Source organism: Sciurus vulgaris, assembly GCF_902686455.1.
Source record: "Sciurus vulgaris genome assembly, chromosome: 11".
Taxonomy (NCBI): Eukaryota; Metazoa; Chordata; class Mammalia; order Rodentia; family Sciuridae; genus Sciurus; species Sciurus vulgaris.
Window position 1 is genome coordinate 96,269,950 of NC_136472.1, and position 22,667 is coordinate 96,292,616.

Genomic DNA, 22,667 nt, shown 5'->3' on the forward strand with positions numbered 1-22,667 from the left:
ATCTCTCTCCCACAGAGGCCTAAAGACTCCACAGCACATGGGTTTGTAGGCCAAATGTGTAATACCACATAGTATCAAAAATACACCAGTGAATTTAAAGTGAGTGTATCCTTGTGTATGAGCAGATGCAAGGCCATTATTGTGGAAGCTTTTTACAATCTAGGATGTGCAAGATATTTCAAAAGTACTTATAGTCTGCTAAAATAAACACAAGAATCATACCAAAACATCTACAACACTTCAGATTCCTTCAGCTAAATACACTGTTTACAAAAACCTTCAAAAATGTAAAAAATCACAATTGACCAAGTAGTCTCAATATCTTCTGAAATGAATAATAATAATACTGAATTTTTATTATTTAATAAATAAGCACATATTAGATTATTTTTAAGGGTCAAGGACACTTGGTAAAAAGCAAATTGGTATATAAAGTTCAAGACTATAGCCCTAGAGACAACTATGTTTTATTAGGTCACTGAATCATTGTGTAATCTCTAGACTATGACATTATACCAAAATATAATTATATGCTTACCTGTTGTAGATATAAAGTTTAAAGAAGATTTTTAAAAATAATTTATTTATTTTGATTCATTGTAAACAAATGGGGTACAGCTTGTTTTAAAGAAGATATTTAAAAAATCCTAATAGATAATAGAAAACCTTGTAGGTGGATATAGTGAAGGATTTCTAAAGACATTTAGTTAAGTCAAACATTTTTATTTTTGGTACAGATTGTTGGCTTTTTATTGTGTACCATTTTTCTTTCTATCCTTGGAATTATGAAATTTTTTTTTACAAGAAACCAAAAACTTATTCATGGGCCTGCATAAGCATTTTTGAGCTCCAAATACTCTGTAAAATTTGAGAAAATATTAATTTTGTATTCTTTTGTCCCATTCTAAAAATATTTTATGTGACACTGATTCAATAAATGTTATCAGTATGTTATGCTGTGGATACAAGGTATCCCTCAAAAGCTCATATTAAGCAATATATAAATATTTGGAGGTGAAATTATTATGTTATGAAGGCTATTACATAGTAAATCATCTAATCCATTTGATAGATTAATAATTTGAAATGACTATTGTACTGGTTAGTAACTATAGTCAGGTGGGGCACGACTGGAGGAAGTAGGTCCCTGAGAGTGCCTTTGAGGATGATATTTTGTCCTTTGCTCCTCTTTCTCTCTGCTTCCTGGTTTCCATGAGTTGAGCAGCTTTCCTCTGCTTGACCTTGCTCCATGATGTTCAGCCTTGCCTCGGGCCCAGAGTAACGAAGTCGGTCAACCATGGACTGAGACCTCTCAAACCATGAACCAAAAATAATTTTTCCTCATCTAAACTGGTCTTGTTATGTATTTTGTTCACAGAGATGAAAAGCAGACAAATATGCAGTGTAACATAAATAATATTTCAGTGAATGATAGCTTTTAACAGCTCACTGCTTTCTTTTCCCCTAAATTTTCAGTAGTATAAACCAAAAATACAGAAAATTCCAGTAAATTCTAATTGAAAACAAATGGAAAAATATTAAATGTCTGTGAGAAATGTCAATGAGAAATGAAACTTTCATTATAACAATTAGAAGCTTTCATACCATTAAATCAGAAGTCCTTGAAGTTACTTTTGTTGAGCAGGGTGAGTGCACACGGAAGTATTTTAGATATACTCTGTGGACCTCCTTTGAAAAAGGCATGTGGGTATTTGTAATAATTTCTTAACATCAAGTGGAGTAAAGACTACCAACTACATACTTATAACTATAAAATAGTCTGCTTAATAAGCATTTGTTAAATGCTTGAAAGTTTTTGGTGTAAACTATTGTATTAAAATATTTCAAAATTCTCAGGTTTCTGCTAGAACGCCTATATGTGCCTTGAAAATAAAATTTGGTGGCTAAATATTGCCTAAAATAAACATTCAATTTGTTGAAATTTTTTGTGGAAAACATCAAATAATGTTTAATTTTCTGTTCTTTTTTTTTTTCCATTCTTCTTGTAGTGTTGTTTTAGATTCTCTGCACTGTCCCCTTTGTAGTTAAATGATGCAAACAGAAGAAACCTCTAGTCAGACAATTTTAGAGAGTTGAGTCATCATGAAGATGTAATTTTTATATTTACAAATATATATTACATTTAAAGTTCTTAGATGCACTATTTTGTTTTAAAGTTTATGAAGTATATAATAATATTCCCATTTTATGAATAAGAAAACGTAATTCTCATTATTCCTTTTTACCACATTTCATAATCAGTTCATCAGCATTTCTGCCACATCTTCTACCATGTTTTTACTAGAACCAGTCACTTCTTTCCATTTTCCCCATGACTGTCACTACCACTGTCATTCACATGCAAGCCTTTTATATATTCCATGACTATTTTAAAAATACCTCCCTTAAGATAGTGGTCATTATTCCTCCTCCTGCTTTCTCTTTTCCTAGTCATTTCATTGTCCTTATACTATTCCTCCTCTATACAGCAGTCAGACATTTTAAAATGTAATTCACAAGTTTCTCAGCCCTGCCACAATTTCTCAAGTTGCTGTAGTTTCCTTCACAACAATTATCAATAACTTGATATACCCTTATTTGTTGGTATAGTCTTGGTTTTTTCCCCTTTGTAATGAAAGCTTCATAAGAGCATGAACTTTACCTTTTTTACTTGGAAGGATGCCTAACCTGAAGAGATCTTTAACCAATATGTGATAAATACACAAGTAAATGAGTATACCTCAGGGGTATCCTAACTCTGGAAATTTTCATTGATCAAAATGATTATGCCCCTCTCCCAACCTTTATTTGCAATTAAATATATATATTGCCAACTCTTTATTGCACACTGATTCACAGGTTTGAATAAATTTCCCCTGTCAGTTGATCTTTGAGAATAAGGAATTGCCTCATCTTTTTATTTTTATGTTGTAATACTGATTATTTAACACATATTCAGTACACATTGGAAGTAAAAGAATGAAAGAATAAAGCATCCCTCAGAAGCATCTAAATCTTCCTGTAGTCATGAAGCATAAAGGTTCTTTGAATGTAATATGCTGTTATATGAATAACTGTATAAAATATATCGTCTTGCAATCTATATGGTACTTATAAAGTCTTAGTTATTTGAGCCTTGTCTGATAGTAAAATAGTATGTATCTTTTAACAACTGAATTTTGTGTTTTCAGAGATCATCTATAGCTGGGTGTTTAATGAGTTCCCTTCTTTTGTGGCGGAAGACAGCCGGCGGTTCATTTCCCAGGAGACAGGCAACCTTTATATTTCTAAAGTGCAAACATCAGACGTGGGCAGCTATATTTGTCTGGTGAAAAACACAGTGACGAATGCTCGAGTACTTAGTCCTCCAACACCACTCACTCTGCGAAATGATGGTAAGTTGCGTGGCCTAGATGATAATGGTCGGCAGTCTCGTGAAAAACAGAGATTTAATGTTCTCTCAGCATTTGGCCTAGTACAAACAAAATAAAAAGGCGTTCACCATGGTGAGAAACTCAGCATTTTTATTCTAAGGTTAAACATACCTTAGAAGAAAAATTTTGATATGGGAAAGTGATGATCCATGGCTTAAAAATATTCATTACAATGGTATTCTAATTCCAGAAAGGAAGAATTTGAAAATTGTCATAAAGAGATCACAGTTCTTTTCTTTGCACTTTAGTGCCTCCATATAGCATATGTATATGAATTGTAAGCATTTTATGAGTTCAGTTTTCATTACATTTTTTATTTTAGTTGCCTTCAAATTGAATGTTCAGCTTTTAATACTTCATGGTACAATTATAATTGTTATTATTACTTTTTCAATAATAGGAACAGTTGGAACTTTAACTTTAAAGTGCAATTCAGGCAGATATGATGATGCTATAATTATAGGTATTGCCATCTATCTAAAGTATCTTCACATTTAAACACCTCATTTGTATTTATAGACATTCATAGTGAAGCATTGCATTAAAGAAGTCAAGTGCTGTATTGCAGTTGATATATGATATGCAACTTGCTCTATCATGTAACAAAAAAATCTATGAAGACGTTATTAAGAAGTGAGCTGAGAATTCTGATTGATTTTGAAATTTAAAAAATAATTTATCTCAACACTGTTCTTTTACCTGCTTGTTTTTAGACTATGCTGCTTGAATCTATGACTGAAGTTATATCATTGGGTTTCATCACACACACACAGAGTATTATAAACTGTAAATGATTTTAGTAACCTTAGCAAATAGAGAACAAATACAATGTTCATTTTAAAGATGAGAAACCCAGTGTTGGAACATTTGGGAGATGACATGTCCTGCAAAAGCCCACATAGTTAGATAGTGTCATGGATGAATAGTTGGGAAACATGAACAGGAACTGGCAGACCAATCCAGAAGCTACTGAAACTAACCAGAGGTGGGTGATAAAGATGGAACTAAAGCAGTGATAGTAGCCTCAGAGGGTAAGAAAGATGACTGAGATATTAAATGGGTTGAAGTATCAAGATTTGAAAACTAATTAAATATGGTACTGTGGGCTGTGGGGAGAGTATATAGGACAGTTTCAAGGCACTGGTATATTTCATTGCATGGGTGATGCTTCTTCACAAGAGGCAGGTGGGTGAACAGAGGCATCCTTTATTGGATATGATAAGGTGAAGTGTCCATGTGAAATCTCTGTGGAGCTATATACTAGACATTTCAATATATGTTACTAATATTCATAAGAAAGCTACGTTAGGGAAAGAAATTTGAGAGTCACCACTGTGTACGCCATCACTGTAGTTGACATTATGAGTGGTTATATATTTTGCCAACTTCAAATTTATTTTTCAAATTTATCTAATTAAAATCTTGGAATTCATGTGCTTTTATGTAAGTCCTTTCCATAAAATTTCAGAGCACCTTCTCATTGAGTGTCTAAGAATTTGAAGCATCCTTACTTGAGAATTGTCACATTCTTCTGGCTGAACAATTAGTTCCATTTATACTATTTATTTCTATATAATAATACCTTGCTGTTGGTTTATACCTAAGGTTGGAGAGTTTCTTCCACATTCTTTTCACACAACAGATCTCTTACTACACACGCCAGGTATAAGAATAACACATGCATTAATCAGAATCCCAAAACTAATACTACCTTCACTAGTAAGTTAAATGTTCCATGTCCACATTTAACTTTTATTTCATGACCTGAATATGTCACTTAACTTTACCTTCTACTTTCTACACTCAGTACATTAAAGAATAATCCTGTAGTATGCTGATTTTAAGTCCTTTGGGTATAGACCAAGGAGTGGGATAGCTGGGTCAAATGGTGGTTCCATTCCAAGTTTTCTAAGGAATCTCCACACTGCTTTCCAGAGTGGCTGCACTAATTTGCAGCCCCACCAGCAATGTATGAGTGTACCTTTCTCCCCACATCCTCGCCAACACCTGTTCTTGCTTGTATTTTTGATAATCGCCATTCTAATTGGGGTGAGATGGAATCTTAGGGTGGTTTTGATTTGCATTTCTCTTATTACTAGAGATGTTGAACATTTTTTCATATGTTTGTTGATTGTTTGTACATCTTCTGTGAAGTGTCTGTTCATTTCCTTAGCCCATTTGTCGATTGGATTATTTGTATTCTTGGTGTAGAGTTTTTTGAGTTCTTTATAGATTCTGGAGATTAGTGCTCTATCTGAAGTATGATTGGCAAAGATATTCTCCCACTCTGTAGGCTCTTTCTTCACATTGCTGATAGTTTCCTTTGCTGAGAGAAAGCTTTTTAGTTTGAATCTATCCCAGTTATTCTTGCTTTTATTTCTTGTACTATGGGAGTCCTGTTGAGGAAGTCTGGTCCTAGGCCGACATGTTGAAGATCTGGACCTACTTTTTCTTCTATAATCTGCAGAGTCTCTGGTCTGATTCCAAGGTCCTTAATCCATTTTGAGTTGAGTTTTGTGCAGGGTGAGAGATATGGGTTTAGCATACTACAGAGATACAGCCACATCAATGTTCATAGCTGCTCAATTCACAATAGCCAGATTGTGGAACCAACCTAGATGTCCTTCAATTGATGAGTGGATAAAGAAACTGTGGTATATATATACAATGGACTATTACTCTGCCATAAAGAACGATAAAATTATGGCATTTGCAGGCAAATGGATGAAATTGGAGATCATCATGCTAAGTGAGATAAGCCAATCTCAAAAAACTAAAGGACGAATGATCTCCCTGATAAGTGGATGATGACACATAAGGGGGAGGGTGGGAGGAGTTAGTGTTAGGGTTAGGGTTAGGGTTAGGGTTAGGGAGGGGGGCAAGAATGGAGGAAGAAAGGACTGTTTAGAGGGAAAAGAAGGGTGGGAGGGGTGGGGGGAATGGAAAAATAATAGAATGAATCAAACAACATTACCATATGTAAATTTATGATTATACAAATGGTATGCTTTTAACCCATGTACAAACAGACAACATGTATCCCATTTGTTTACAATAAAAAAAAAAGAATAATCCTTTGTTGATATTTAAACTCCTCCATTCACCCTAACTTCTATTTATTTTGTTTGACAAACCTCTGATCCTAGTGAACTCAACTATAGTCTTACTCTGTGACTGCTTAAAAAGTTACACCCACCATGGGTTCATGATCACCAATTTCAAAGGGACCTTAACATTGTTATTCAATCCCACTAAATTGGATGATTTAATCTACTATTCTGTCAAGGGCTTTTGGGTTCTTCTCTGCTTTCCTTCAAATAGAGAACTCCCAACACTACCACTTCACAAAAATATTTAAGTTATCAAGCTCATTTTCCTATGAACACAGTTCAAACCTAACTAACTGCATATTCATCCACACCATTATTCCTGAGCCCATCCTTTCTCAGTAGAAATATTCTACTGTCCCTCATCCTGTTAGAACCAATCCATATTTTACTGTTGGTTTTCATTCCCTCTGTTCAGAACATTGCACTATTAGTCATTGTTTCTTATATAATAAATGATATGTCACTGAACATAAATAATTTCAGCTGTCAAATGAATTGAAATCATTGCAGTAGTAAATATTATTGATACTTTTATATAAACATCTATATTTTCTAAATAATTATTTGTGAAATACTCGATGACAGGCTTAATAAGACAAGTACAGAATAGATAAGTAAAAGAACACTTTTTTTGCGGTGCCGGGGATTGAACCCAGGGTCCTGTGTTTGTAAGGCAAGCACTTTACCAACTGAGCTATCTCCCCAGCCCAAAAGAACACTTTGATTTTAAATTTAACTGAAAAAATAAAGAAACAGGTGGACTAAATCTACTAAATTTCAATTATATCACTCTGGACAATCTTATTTTTTACCAGAGAAGTTAGAAAATTCACATTTCTTATTTCTGCAAATTACCTAAGTCTATTGTTTCCTTGGTGGTTGTCTATTAAAGTCTTTTTTAAAAACATGTTAAAACATCCCTACTGAATTAGTGCAGCCACACAGAGAAACAAAAAGCTTTATCAGTACAGTTGATTGACTCTTTAGATTCAATCATTTATTTATTTATTTTTAAAATTTTATGTATTTTTTATTATTTTTTTATTTTTACGGACTACATTTTGATTCATTGTACACAAATGCAGTACAACTTTTCATTTCTATGATTGTGCACGATGTAGATTTATATCATTCATGTAATCATACGTGTACATAGGGTAATGATGTCTGCCTCATTTCACCATCTTTCATACCCCCTTCCCCTCCTCCCTCTCATTTCCCTCTAAAATTCCTCTATTCTTCTCTCACCCCCACCCCCTACCCACATTATATATCATCATTAACTTATCAGGGAAAACATTTGGTCTTTGGTTTTGGGGGATGGGCTTATTTCACTGAGCATGGTATTCTCCAATTCCATCCATTTATCTGCAAATGCCATAATATTGGCATGGATGTAGGGAAAAAGGCACACTTTTACATTGCTGGTGGAGTTGCAAATTGGTGCATTCACTCTGGAAAGGAGTATGGAGATTCCTCAGAAAACTTGGAATGGACCCACCTTTTGACCCAGTTATCCCACTCCTCGGTTTGTACCCAAAGGACTTAAAATTAGTATAATACAGTAACGCAGCCACATCAATGTTTATAGCAGCTCAGTTCACAATAGCTAGATTTTAGAACCAACCTAGATGCCCTTCAACAGATGAATGAATAAAGAAACTGGTGTATATATATATACACAGTGGAATATTATTAAGCCATAGAGCTAATCATTTAGTGTCTCATTGTTTATTTAAGAAAAATAATTTATTTTTTAATTCACATATTTGAAAAATGTCATGTAATGCTAGAAAATACCTGTATTTCTTGGGTAATTAATTTTAAATAATAGTTGTTTAATCCCTCACATAAGTATGCAACCCTGCTTCTCCTCTGTCCCATGTTCATATCTTTTTAAATTTGTTCTAATTAGATGTACAGGACAGTAGAAAACATATTGACACATCATACAAAAATGGAGTACAACTTTTCATTCTCTTGGTTGTACACATTGTAGAATAATACCAGTTATGTAATCATGTATGCACATAGGGTAATAATGTCCAATTCATTCTACTATCCTTCCTATCCTGATATCCCCTCCCTTCCCTTCAATCCCCTCTGTCACATTCATAGATTTTCATAGTTTTCTGTTGCTTCTCTTCTAGTTTTGATAATGTACTTAAATCTTCATCATATAGTTTTCTTACTCTTTAAAATAATTAACTTCCTACTTCATAAAATTAGAATAATTTTATCCCTACTTTTTACTTCCCCTTCTCTCAACTACTTTTATCTTCTTCTTTCACTTTTGCATTATCTTCAGCCAATAAAAATAGTCTTGTATACTTTCCCATAAGCTGACTCTGGAAACTAAAAGTCAATAGATATTTATAAATTAGTACTGCGCAACCATTCAGTACCATATCACTCCAGATTTTCAGCCATATTCTAGATATTGATGCTCTATCAGCTGTGTTTTCCTAAAAAGCGAAATGTAGACTTGTGTATAATATAACAAAAAAATAAATAAAACTAGTAACACTAATAAGATTGTAATGCACTTTGGATATAGAAAAACAATAAGTAGTTTTAAGAAAAGTGTTCAGATATAAACACAAGTCATAGCCATGAGGGTGAAAATGGAACCATGGTGTGGGTGAGAGAGCACATGGAGAGAGAAGGAAATGAGGAAAGAAATATGGTTTGGATCAAGACTTGAATAATCAGAGATTACTTGAAGAGGGTAAATAATGAAATACTGTAAAAGATAAAAAGAAGGCAGAGAGAACATAGGAGATAGAGTAGCGTCAAAGAAATCAGAGGAAATGTTTCAGTGAGGGGGTGGGTCTGGAAATGCAGTTGAAGGACAGGGTGCATACACTTGTTTGTGTCTCTTCCGAGACCCTACAGAAAGAAATCTACATCATCCATGAGAATGCTCCAGGGTGAAGAGGATCACCAACAAATCAGATTCTGATGTATTTCTGGACAAATGAGGAAAGAAGTGAGTGAAAGGATTATAATGGGAGGAAAAAAAATAAATAAAACCTGGATAAAATTTAATGGATAAACAGAAGGCATTGATGCAGATGTGCTGGATAGAAATCTGAAAAACTGAAATCTGAGGAAGAGATGGGACTAAACTAAGAGGGATAGATAGAATGGACAATTCACAGTAAAATGTTGGAATCCCTTCCCTGTCCCTATAATACAAAAATTCAAAGGATCAGTCTCAGTAAATTGAAGCTAAAGGATCAGTCTCAGTAAATTGAGTGGAGGGACATAGTGAAAAACCTTTGCCTAACATTTTCCTGACAGCAAACTCCCTGCTTTCACAAATTAGGCAAAGTATCAGCATCAGTACACTCCAGTTGGACGGATCTCCTCACACACTCTTCAGAAGGGAACCATGATTGCAGACACACCTTGCAGGAACCCAGTACCACCTTACAAATTTCACAGACATAATATTTATATGCATTTTAATGTTGGCTGTTACTTTTAAAAATTATTAAGCTTTTTGGTTGATTACAGAATTCCAAAATAATGCGTAAAAAGCAAGAAGCACACAAATTAGACTATGATCATTTTTAATCTAAAAACTTTCATTATTTGATCTCTCTTCAGAATACTAGAATCAGAAAGTATATTCATAAAAAAACAATATTATCCTGAATGTTTTCCCATGTAGGTGGCACATATTAAACACTTGCTCTGAAAATAGAAATAGAATATGATTGTGGATGAATCCATTTATTGCACTATAGTCAGCTGAAATTCCTGCTGGGCTTTACAAACCTCTCAGTGCAGAGATAGGCATTATAATGGATGTTTCTGCAAACTTAGCAAACAGCTCTGCAGGGGTTTGAATATAAAAATTATGTTTAATCTGCTGTGACCATAGAGTTAGCTATAAAAATCATTTTAAGAGCATTGTGATTTTATACTTTTCTAAAAAAATATAGATTTTTGTAAAAATAATAAAGGATACATGCATAAGCAAAAGTTTTTCTTTCAAGTTCAAGTAAAATTTTACTTAATAAACTGCCTATTGTAGAATACGTTGTTTACCTTGGGTTCCTCTAAAGCTTCAAACAAAATTTGTTTGTATATAATTTATTTAATTTCTCCCCAGAGAGCGGGAGTTAGGGATGGGGTAGTGTTGGGTCAAACATTGAAAAATAGGGGGCTGGGGAGATAGCTCAGTCGGTAGAGTGCTTGCCTTGCAAGCACAAGGCCCTCGGTTCGATCCCCAGCACCCCCCCTCCACAAAAAAAATAGGGCTTCATTATGGAGATGGACATATCTATAGTCATCCGGAGCTTCAGCCTACAGGAGCAGAGCCGAACAAAACTTCTCAGATTGGTGACCTTGTAGGAAGCATCAGTGGGCTTCCCTCCCCACTTTCTTGTGGACGATTCCATAGGTAGTGAAAGCCCTTCAACTTCCAGTTTGCCCTCAAGTTGTAACTTCCTACAACTGGCTGCACTTACAAAAACCAGGTTACAGTAGCAGTTGTGAGAGTAAAATGTACATCCACAATCATTGGAATTGGAGCATAAGACAGGTGAAACATAGGTGAAGTGGAGACAGCTTTCACAGTCCTAACACATTTGCTTATAGAAAGGAATTCCATTTTATATGTACATTAAATTCAAATACCCTCACATTGAGGACATTAAGATGTTCTATCATGTATTCATTTGGTGAGGATGTTGTTTCTATTGTGTGTTAGGTTCTGTGACACATATTCCAATACATGGATAAGGCTTTTCAGGACTTGGAGAGTGAGAAAGCTTTTTGAAGTGCAGTGCTATGATATATATATGTATAGGTACATGTTGCTATGGTAATGCCTAACAATAACACTGGACCCATTGACTGAGAATGCTTCCAGGAGGTGATACCTGAAGTTGAATTTTAAAATTCAGACTTTGGTAGATAAATGAAAGGAGCCTATATATTCATCAAGTACAAACATAAAATCACCGTCGATGATGTAATTGGACTCCAGTATAACACAGAACACTAAATAATGGGATCATATACGGTACATGCAGCAGAGGGGAGCAAAGTTCATACTGTCACAGAAGAGGTGTCACCAAAGAATGATCCTAGGAGTTCCTGGAGAGGAAGGAAAACTTGACTCAGGACCAGCAGGGTTCTTGCTTTACGTATCAGAAGAGATTTTTGGCATACTCTGCTCAGAGTTTTGTTTAGGAAAGTAAATACATATTCAAGGGAGAATGGGGGCACTCTCAAAGGAGAGAGACCTTTGCAAATAAACAAGAGATGGTTATTTAAGAGAGAATATGGGCCATCTATTGAGTGAGAGATGCATTGTGGGGGTTCCCAGCTCTTCTTTTAAAGGAATATTGGTGAGGAGTGGGTATGGAATGGCATGTAAGAATGATATCAGTTCAGTGATTTCAGGATGGGTTCCAGTGTTCTGGTCACTCTCAGGATTCTTAGGGTAACATGGTCTTCATTATCTGATCAATAGATAGTGCTGGAAGGTATTGTAGTTTCCTCAGAATATCATTTCTCTATTTTCTTTATTTATTTGGGGAGTGCTAACAGTGCATAGATTTATAGATTTCCCCAAAATTTAGGACTAATAGGCTAGGGAAGGAGACATCTGGAAAAGTATGCAGAACTTCTGGAATTTAAAGATTTTTCATTGTTTTTCCTTTATGTCTCCTTTCTACCTATTTCTTATTTCTTCTATCTTACCTCAATAGCATAAAATGTCTTACTGACCTATCAAAGCAGTGGGAGAACTTACAGCAGATTTGACATGTATGAACCACATGATTGGATTTTCCTCTGTTCCCACTGTGAAAAATTATCTTCATGAATTCACCAATGTGTAGTTAGTGCACACCCACTATGGTCAGATATTTTGTTAGGCAATGAGACTATGACAAACTTAACTGTCCTTGGACAGTTTTCAATCTAATACTAAAGAGGATCTTACCCTAAATACTGCCAAAGACTCTGTAACTGCATCTTTTAAGATCTGCCTGCCTCACACAGTGTCCTGATGAGGCATATTTCACTTATCACTGGACTATAAACAAAACAAATCTATACAGATTTTCACTGATGGTTTAGAGGGTAATGAATGAGACACTTGCACTCCACCAAACACAGCAGACTCTATGATACACCCTCTTTTGCCACATGGCTCTTTGTCAAGTGTTCATTTCTAAGACTCTATCTCTCTTCCAAATGCTTCTTTCTTCCTCTCTAACACTGCTGCTCCTGGCCTCCCTTCAGGGTCTTACTGTCTGTCTCATGGGCTAATTTTGTACTTTCATTTTATTCTCTCATTTGAGTTCCTAGGAATGTTATTCAAACTTATTTAAACTTATTTTTATTTAATCAACATGTTTACTACATTTTAGGTACTCTTTTAAAAACTTTTAAAGTACTAAAAGGATGGAAAATATATACAGGAAGTTAATATCAACTACAAAGGAGTTGAGACTGTTATATTGATAGCATACAAAATAATGCATACATTTCTAAAAGTGGACCACCATGTTCTGATAATGGGAGTTCTAACAATTCTCTGGGAAGAAATGTAGAATTGTACATATCTTCCCCAAATCTAATCTAATCTACAGGACCAGGCTCCTCACCCTTCTCCCAGTCCTCATCCCTCTTCCAAGATCTTCCCCTTGGAGGTCAGCCTACTTCCTAAGGCAGTATTCTCCCAGCCCCCTTCCCTGGGGCCATAATTGCTCCATAGCGGAACCGACAGGACACTTTGAAAAATATAAAGAAGGAAAAGAAACACACCCTGGGCCCCTTTTCTATCTCTTGGGTAATATAGTGCAGCAAAGAGAAAGACAATTAGATGAGTAACTTGAGAAAATGAGTGGGATAGATTCAGAGTTCATACACAGACTGTGTATGTTGGAAGGTTCATTATTTGTCACAGTAGTGAAAAAAGTAGACTGCAAATGCAAATGATGTCCTGGGTGTTGAGGAGTCTGATGGCTTAATTTTTTTTTTATTAATGAACTATAGGGAATGTCATCAGCTAAAAATGTATGTATAGACAACAAGTTAATTTTTAAGGCAAGAACTATGTCAACAAGGAAATTATACACAGAATTACCTAATTAAATAATCCATGAATCAAATCCATTAGTTTACTGCTGAGTAATTCAGGTCCTAAAAGAAATGGAAAAATATTAAAATAGCATTGTTCTGGAGGTTGTGGTAGGCTAAATAATAACCCTCAAGAAGTCCAAATTCTAATTATTGAAGATTGTTAGTATTGGCCTATGTCATTCAGGAGCTTCATGGTTGTGATTAAATTAAGTTTCTTGAAATAGAGATATTACCCTAGAATATTGGTGTCAGACCTAACGATAGTCACAAGTGTGCCTAAGTGGGAAGTATAGGACAGTTTGATCGTGAACGGGAGGGGATGATGACAGATGATAGAAGCAGAGACTAGAATGATGCACTTAGAACATGTATTTAGACCATGATTACCAGGTGTAAGGCTGCACACCTGTAATCCCAGCTACTCAGAAGAGGGAGCTCTCAAGATTGAGGCCAGCCTCGGCAACTTAGTGATACTCTGTCTCAAAATAAAATTAAAAAAAAAAATGTCTGGGCATTTAGCTCAGTAATTGCTTAGCTTGTGTGCAGCCCTGGGTTCAAGCCTCAGGACCACAAAACAAAATGTAAGCAGGGACCGTGAGCAAAAGAATGCCAAGAATTCAGAAGCTACAAGGAAAAAAAGAATTCTCCTCTAGATCCCGCAGAGGAAGGATGGTACTATCCTCCAGGGTGGCCAGGAGGTCCAGGCCCAAGCGAATTTTGTTTGCTTTGCCCAGGCAAAACACAGACAGGATGAATCTTATGCTCGCCCCCACAGATCCCTGAGATTTGGTTTGGTAGTTCATAGTGGAACTCAACAAAGTTGCTTATTCCCTGATCTCTCTGTGAACTCAAAGCAATATGGGAATTGTAATAACCTTGGGTATTCTGTTTTTCACTTTCTCTTCTAAGTGCTGCTCTTTAGGTATCAAAATGTCTTATCCTAAACCCGTGAGACCTTTTCTTCTTCTGATCTTTGCTGAGAAATTTCAATTGATGGATAGTTCCAAAGGGGCTTGAAAAACTTAGGAAAAGTAGGAGTGTAACAAGAACACTCAGATTTAGGTACCCGTATCTAGGGAAGCTGATTAATATTAAAGTGTTATGTCAAACTAAATAGGAATAGGAAAACTTACTTAACTTTTATTAATCTTTTATTTATTTTGCCATTCTCTCTTTGGAAACCTTACAATCTTGATATGAAACAAATGAAAACACCTGAAAATCACTGAATAATTCCTGAACAAAATGAATATTTCATTTGTTCAGACATCTTAACAATTAGCCATGCCATCAAATCAATTTTTCTTTGAGCAGACTTACAAAAATCTTTGAACTTTTGTCTATGCAGATAAGACATTTTAAGAGAAATAATATGTATCATTTCATTAACTCTTTTAATATGCCTTAGAATTTTTAGAAAAATTTTTAATACGTGCTTGCAAATAAGATAAATATGTTAAACATAAATCTAAGAGGGACTTTTCTTCTGATTTTCTACATGAAAAGCTATCATTATAATTCAGGAAACAAATTTTTATTGGATGTTAATTTATGATAATTGACATTATAATAGTGAATACATACTTCATAACATAAGAAAGGAATGCAACTTTGGTTATGAGCACTACTGTAAATGTGTATTGAGTGATCTGACTTCCTTTTCTATTTTCAGCTCTCTTGAGAGGCTAGCCTACACTCTTGTATCTGCTGCTCCACCTTCTCTTTGCATTTAATAATCTTCTGTCTAGTTTCGAGCCTGAACACATCTCTCAAAGAGTTTTCTCAATTAATAAAATATCTTTTATAATAAAGTATTTTGGCATTTTCTCAGTCTTCATTATTCTTGACCTCTTTGCAGTTCACATTGAGAGAAGGAATGTTTTTTTTTTTTTGTTTTTTGTTTTTTTCCTGATATACCAGGTAGTATACTTCACAAATAGTTTCATTTGTACCTTTCAATGTCTCTTCTCTCTGTGGTCCCTGTTCAGTCATTTCATTATCCATCCATTTGTTAATCAAGGGATTCCCCCTAATTTCATGGTTACATATATCCCAGGTTCTTCACAGGGCAAGAGACTTAACCTGCCTGTGCTTCAATGTATTCATCTAAACATGGAGATAACACTGGTACTTTTTCTTTCTTTTCTTTTTTCTTTCGGCACTGGTGATTGAACTCAGGGACACTCAACTACTGAGTTACACCCCCAGCTCTATTTTGTATTTTATTTAGAGTCAGGGTCTCACTAAGTTGCTTAGCACCTCATTTTGGCTGAGGCTAGCTTTGAACTTGTGATCCTCCTGCCCTAACCTCCAGAGCTGCTGGGATTACAGGCATGGACCACCACACCCGGCCTATAGAGTATTGTGATTGGTACTTTTCCTTATAGAGTATTATGAGAAGCAAATGTGTCAATACATGTAAAACACTTAGACAAGCACCTAGTACATAGTAACCTGTATGAAACACTGACTAGTAACACGATATTTATAATATAATTTCCACAACATTTCTTTGATATATGGGAAGCATTGCAGTTAAGAACTATTCTTCCAGACTATTGCTATTACTGTAGTTTAGTTGTTGATATTGCTTACTGTGTAAACTCAAACTCCTCTATGTACAACTAAGATATAAATAGGCATGAAAGAGATGAGTGAGGAAGCAATGGGAAGAGCTTTATATCCCATTACTTGCTTTCAATCGTTCTGTCCAAACTGCTCCTGAGTTTTCCAGCTTCATTCCTTTTGTTTCTGTTCTCTCTGAGATATCCTCTTATCTTCCAGCACTGTCTTTAAGAATCTGAATGATTTGCCTAAGATGATACAGCTTTGTAGTTATACCGGAATGAAATCTGCCATATAGTAAGCCATTTGGATTCTATTCTAGAAGAATTCCTCATGTTTGTCCATTCTGAACTTCATTTGTATTTTTATCCAATCACATAATCAACCTTATGATGTATTTACACAAAACATTTATCGGATTGATATTGTATTTACTACCCAGGAGAGCTCTGTATCACCTGAACATTTGTGGATGTGTTAAACTCTTCCCACATGAAGGTATTTTACAGAATAATCAAGAGCTAACATTCCCATCTGAACCCCTGATCATTGTTCTATTTTGTCAACATACAACTTTCCACAATTAAGACATTTCACTAGCCCCAACAAAACATTATTACTCCATATTATTTCACTTCACAGTTTGACTTAAAATAATATTTATTAACATAACTTATCAAAAACTTTTAGAAGCCTGAGTGAATTATATCTCGCAAACCAGTATTCATGGTGTTACAGTTCATCAAACTTGCATCAGAATAGTTTATGGTATTCATAAAAAATATTAATAATAATAAGTAATGGAGATATTGGGACCATACCTGAGATCTTCCCCATCAGTTTCTGAGGCAGTTGTTAGACATCGGCATTTTTTGTTGTTGTTGTTGTTTATTTATTATTTTTTATTTTATTCTTTTCAAATATACATGACAATAGAGGGTATTTTGACATATTATACATCATGGAGTACAACTTATTCTAATTAGAGTCCATTCTTCTGCTTGTACATGATGTGGAATTTCGCTGATCATGTGTTCATATACAAACATAGGATAGTTATGTCTGATTCATTCTACTGTCTTTCGTATTCCCATCTCCTTTTCCTTCCCTTCATTCCCCTTTGTCTAATCAAACAAACTTCTATTCTCCCTACCTTATTGTGTGTTAGTATCCACATTCAGAGAGAACATTAGTCTTTGATTTTTAGGTACTGGCTTATTTCACTTATCATGATATTTTCCAGTTCCATCCACTTATCAGCAAATCCTATAATTTCATTCTTTTTTATGGTTGAATAATATTCCATTGTGTATATATGCCATGTTTTCTTTATCCATTCATCTATTAAAGGACATTTAGATTGTTTCCATAGCTTAGCTATTGTCAATTGAGTTGCTATAAACTTTGATGTGGCTGCATCCCTATAGTATGCTGAGGAGTGGGATAACTGGGTTAAAAGGTGGCTCCATTCTAAGTGTTCTGAGGAATCTCCATACTGCTTTCCATAGTGGTTGCATCAATTTGCAGTCCCACCAGCAATATCTGAGGGCACCTTCCCCCCCCCCATCCTCACTAACATTTATTGTTACTTGTATCCTTGATAATTGCCATTATGACGAGTGAGATGGAATCTCAGCATTTTTTTATTCTAGAATGCTGTAAGGTAGAAAGATCACCTATAAGAACATCTCTGTGGAGAGAGAGGCAGTGTATCCCAAAGATACTGGGAACGTCTAATCCTGACTCCTCCTTCCCCATGTAGAAGAACATTTCCTCTCTTAGGTCCAGGTAGTCAGTCTCTTCCAGATCCAACCAATAGGCTATGCATTATCTTTAAGCATGTTTATTGACCTCTAAAGGCAAAGTCCCACAGAAAATTTCCAAAAGGAGTCTTGAACTTTCTCTTTCCCTGGGAGTTCTCAGAAGAACTTAGGCTTTCAGACACACCATAAAGGCTCACTTGTTTGTGTTTTCCTTCAGAGAGTTGGAAGAGGACTGAAAGAGGCATTTAAGATTTGAATAAAAAATTGCCCTCATCCTATAAATCTCAGGAATCTGCATTTTCCACAGGATTCTTCAGATATTTCATATCTGAAAACCATTGAACTAATCAATACCTGCCATATTTTAAAGGATATCTGCTTCTCCATATTTATAAATCTCTTCTTTATACCAAAAGGGTTTTGAAACAAAAGCCTATAACAGAAGCAGACTGAGGAGACTCTTACTAAAAACACAGCTTCCTGGGTCTTTCCCTTAGATGTTCTCTTCCCCTCAGTCTAAGGGGAGAGGTATTTTTACTCAGGTAAGGGGATGGATGATATTTTATCTGAACAAGTGATTTATAGTGGCTGGCCAGTGGTCACTCTGCTTGTGCAGTTGGTGAGTTGCCTTTGAACATTTTAAAATGCGTTTAATTCATAGTTTTAGAGCACCCTAATGGGAATTATTGAAATGTAGATTTATAAACTTTTATTTTGAGGAATATCCTGAAAGCTAAGCAAAAATGGGTTAAGAGTTGTACTTTTCACTTTATTTAGATAGTTATTCTATTATCAATTTGCCCATTTTCCTATCATTGCCAGTTTTCTTTACCTTATCTTGCACAGCACTTCTTAACCTGATCCACCTGACATTCTTTTGAACATCCAAAATGGTGTTTAAAAATAACCTTAAGACTCCCTCTGAATCATTTTAAATGATTTCCTTTCATTTTTCCCTCTGAGTTAATTCTCACATTTTGTCTCAGTTAATTTTCCTAAATTAACTTAGAGTGGATATTTCAAAGTCTTCATTATCCTGTAAGGATATTGAATTTATTATTTTGTGTCCATTTTCATTGTGTTAAAAATCACATTCAGGATACTGAGGTTTCTATAACTACTTTTTCTGGGAATTAATTTGTAATGTTTACGAGTGTTTCTTACATAGTTCAGACCAATGAGATTTTGCAAATTTATCACAAAATAACGACTGTTTTTTTTTTTTTTAACAAATGTTAAAATACTAAACTTCGTGTATTTAAATGAGTGTCCTATTCTTCAAAGTAGGCATACTTGAAGGTAATGGACTTCTACCAATATAAACTTGACATTGTTCAAAATATTTTCAAGTTCAGTGATTCATCTTACTATATTATAATCTCTGTCTTTCAAACCGTGGAGAGAGAACAGCTTCATCAGTGGAACATTGGATGAAGACTTACCTTCCTCCTATGCTCCAGTCATGCTGAAAGGCACGTTGTTCTCAACTCCCCAGAATAAAAAAAGCATTTCATAATTCTATCATTTAGTCATCAGGACAAAACAGCATTTCCAGTCTATTTTTGTTTTATAATTACAGAACCTGCAGTTTTGACCAGTAGCAGGTTCTCTGACTTATGCTTGTCTGACTGCAGAGAGTACATTTCTAAAAGTAAACTTACCTGGTCCACCAGGTAAGTGACCCACAACAACAGAGTTGGTCACAGATCTAGAACAAAAGCTGTGACTCACAGATACTGTTTGCACCACTGTATCATCCTACCTCTCTTATATCAGTGCTACATTATGACCTTGAATTCATTTCTTCTGTGTTACCTGGAATAACAATTAAAGGGTGAGGATAGAAATGATCCTCACAGAAACAGTCTGTATTTGTTTCTTCCTGGTTTCATTGGAATAAATGTTACAAAGGCCATTATTCTAAATTTAGCAAGAAAAAGAATCTATAACATTGGTGAAATTAGACAGTATAAGGTGTAACCTACATAAGTAAAATTGGGGTTATGCTGATCTTTGGGAATGACAGAATTCGTCTTTAGAGAGTGTAAGGTTGCCTGCTACACAGTGTGTTAATTATCTGTCAGAGTATCTGTCAGGAGAATACAGAGTCTAATTTTCTTAATAATTAGTAAGGTCTACTTAATATTGCACCATGCTTTTTTTCTTTAAATGTAGGCCTTCTTTTAAAATGTCATACTGTTAAAAAATTAATTATAAAGGAAAAAGAAATGAATATGCTGAATTTGGAATCTTAGAGAATATTTCCATCACTCAGTAGTTTAATAAATAAATGAATGCCAACGGAAAGAAATATTTTGCTGTCATCCTAACATCAGGATAATCAAATACATGTAGTACAAATCTTAACAGATGGGCAACTTGTAAATGATTCATATGTATAAATAGCTGCCCTACCGTAAGTTGGCCACTGCCTAAGGCTTTTCTGATTTTGCTTTTGTTTAAATTAAAAGCATATCCTCTAGAAGCTTTTAGAGAATTTGAAATTCAGAGGTAAAGGAGGAAAATGTAGAAAGAAAAAAGAGTAAGAATAATTTAGATGATGTTAAGCTCAGAAATGAACCCTGAGGCAGTTTTAGCCAAGTGCAGCATAACCAGTGTCTACTGCTCTCCCTCCCCATGACACAACACACCACTCAGGCTAAAATTCCAAAATGCCCATTTAGGTGAATGAGCATTATGTTTTTACAAATAAGATTCACAGAGAGAATTAGAGATCAATAATTTTTATCTTAGCATGCATCGTTGACATATCTCCTATGGTTTTAACTCTTGCTAGGATGCTTCCAGAAAGAAAAGCAGGCTCACTGACAAAGGAAGAGAAGTAGGATAGAATTTAAAAACTGATCACAGGAAGGAGTTTGGCATAATTTTAAAAAAGTGTTTCATTGTATGTATCAATGAAGTCAGAGAACTTTTGAAGACTATTAGTTTGTAGTCCTAGTTCTGCCTCATTTCACCATTTGGCCCACTCTCTCTTGGTTCATGAAACAGTGATTATATCTGCCTTTAAAGTGGAGGTAAAAATTAAAATAATTATAACTATAAGGAATCTGGTGCACATTCTATTTTTTTTTTTTTTTTTTTTTTTTTTATTCTGGGGAGTCGAGAACGACATGCCTTTGAGCCCTCTAAGATCCCATGATATAGTAGGGAAGACAGACAAAAATGAGTCGAGATTTAAAAAAAAAAAATCATGAGAAAATAATAAAATAAAAAGATAGCCTATGTTAGGGGGTGCAAAGTAGAACCTAACTTCACAGAGCTATCAGGATCATTTGCATAGAGGAGCTGACATTTGAGTGCATGTCGAAATAAGAGAAAGTATTTATCAATTGCCCCAATTCTGGGCTGCATTCCATATCAAGGTAAAAACATACTCAAAGTCACTTGGAAAAAAAGGATAAAAAGAAGTGGAGCATGCCAAAAATACCTTCATCTTTCACATATTTTTCTGAGGCTGGTTCTGCATCTGTGAAAAATGCTTATGTAAGAAGAGGTATTTTATTTTATTAACTACAAGGGTCCTTACTTCTGTGATCTAGAACCTAAAAGAGTCATGCTTTTACTATAGGTAATTTTTAAATGAACTAGGTAGTATTTTGTGGGTTAAAAGCAATCAAACCAGTATTTGCAATGTTCCATAGAAAAATTTCTTTGACTCCAAAGAACTGGTTAACCACAGAACACATGGGATACAATTCATTATTTAGTACTGTGGGAAGCATGTACTTCAAAGCCAGGTATCCTGAATTCAAATCCTGACTCTAGCATTTAATAGCCATGTGGCTTTGGAGAAGAATTCAACTTTCTTGAGTCAGTTTTCCCAAATTTAAAATAAGAAATATTCAGACCAATTCAAGGGGTTTTAAACATTAGAGTATTTATCTGGATAATTTAGAAGGGTACCAGGCACACAGTAAAATCCAAAAGGGCTGAGTATCACTCTAATCATTATATTATACATTTTTCATGTAACAGTGATTAAAGCACACTTGAATTGTCATACCATATTTCCAGTTGTCATTTTTAGATTTCTATTTATTTCTGGAACTTTAGAAATCCTATATAAATGTGACATAAAGTGAAGGGAGAAGTGAATTATAATCTATAAAAATCATTCACAAATCAAATTACCAACTATATAAAATATCACAACAAAACTAGATGAAATAAGACTGCACAGATTATATTTGAATTTATCACTAAATTGCTTAGTTCTTTAAACCTTGCTTTTTCTAAGACTATTTAAGCAACTTTCCAGAGTTAGAAATTCAGTATGCATGTAACCAGTGTATTTGCAGTGAACACTCACCGCAGGTACAATCCTGCTACTGCTTTCATCAGAAAGCATTCACCCACATCAAAATCAAGCTAGGGCAGTTTGCAAAGAAGGATTCATTTCCATATTAAATGCTTTGCTTGCTTACTCCTTCTTTTCCAAAGGAAGAAAAAAAAAATATATATATATATAAAAATTTTTATATAACACATATAAAATATAAGAAAATGTACATATAAATATATATTTCAAAGTCTATTAAATATCAGTTCCTACTTGCTATTGTCTTTTAATATTAATAGTTAGATTTAATATTTATTATTTATATTTATTTGATGGTTAGATTTTTATTCTTATTTTGACTTAATACCTCACAATATTCTCAACA

At 34.6% G+C, this 22,667-nt stretch overlaps 1 protein-coding gene across 1 annotated transcript in view; it reads left to right on the forward strand.

Annotated features, from left to right (window-relative positions):
* Positions 1-22,667, forward strand: part of CNTN5 (contactin 5) — a 1,212,510-nt gene that overhangs the window by 869,147 nt on the left and 320,696 nt on the right. The window contains exon 9 of the mRNA XM_079101923.1: positions 3,192-3,395. Within this exon, the coding sequence (XP_078958049.1) occupies positions 3,192-3,395 (204 nt within the window). The remainder of the gene's footprint in view (positions 1-3,191; positions 3,396-22,667) is intronic.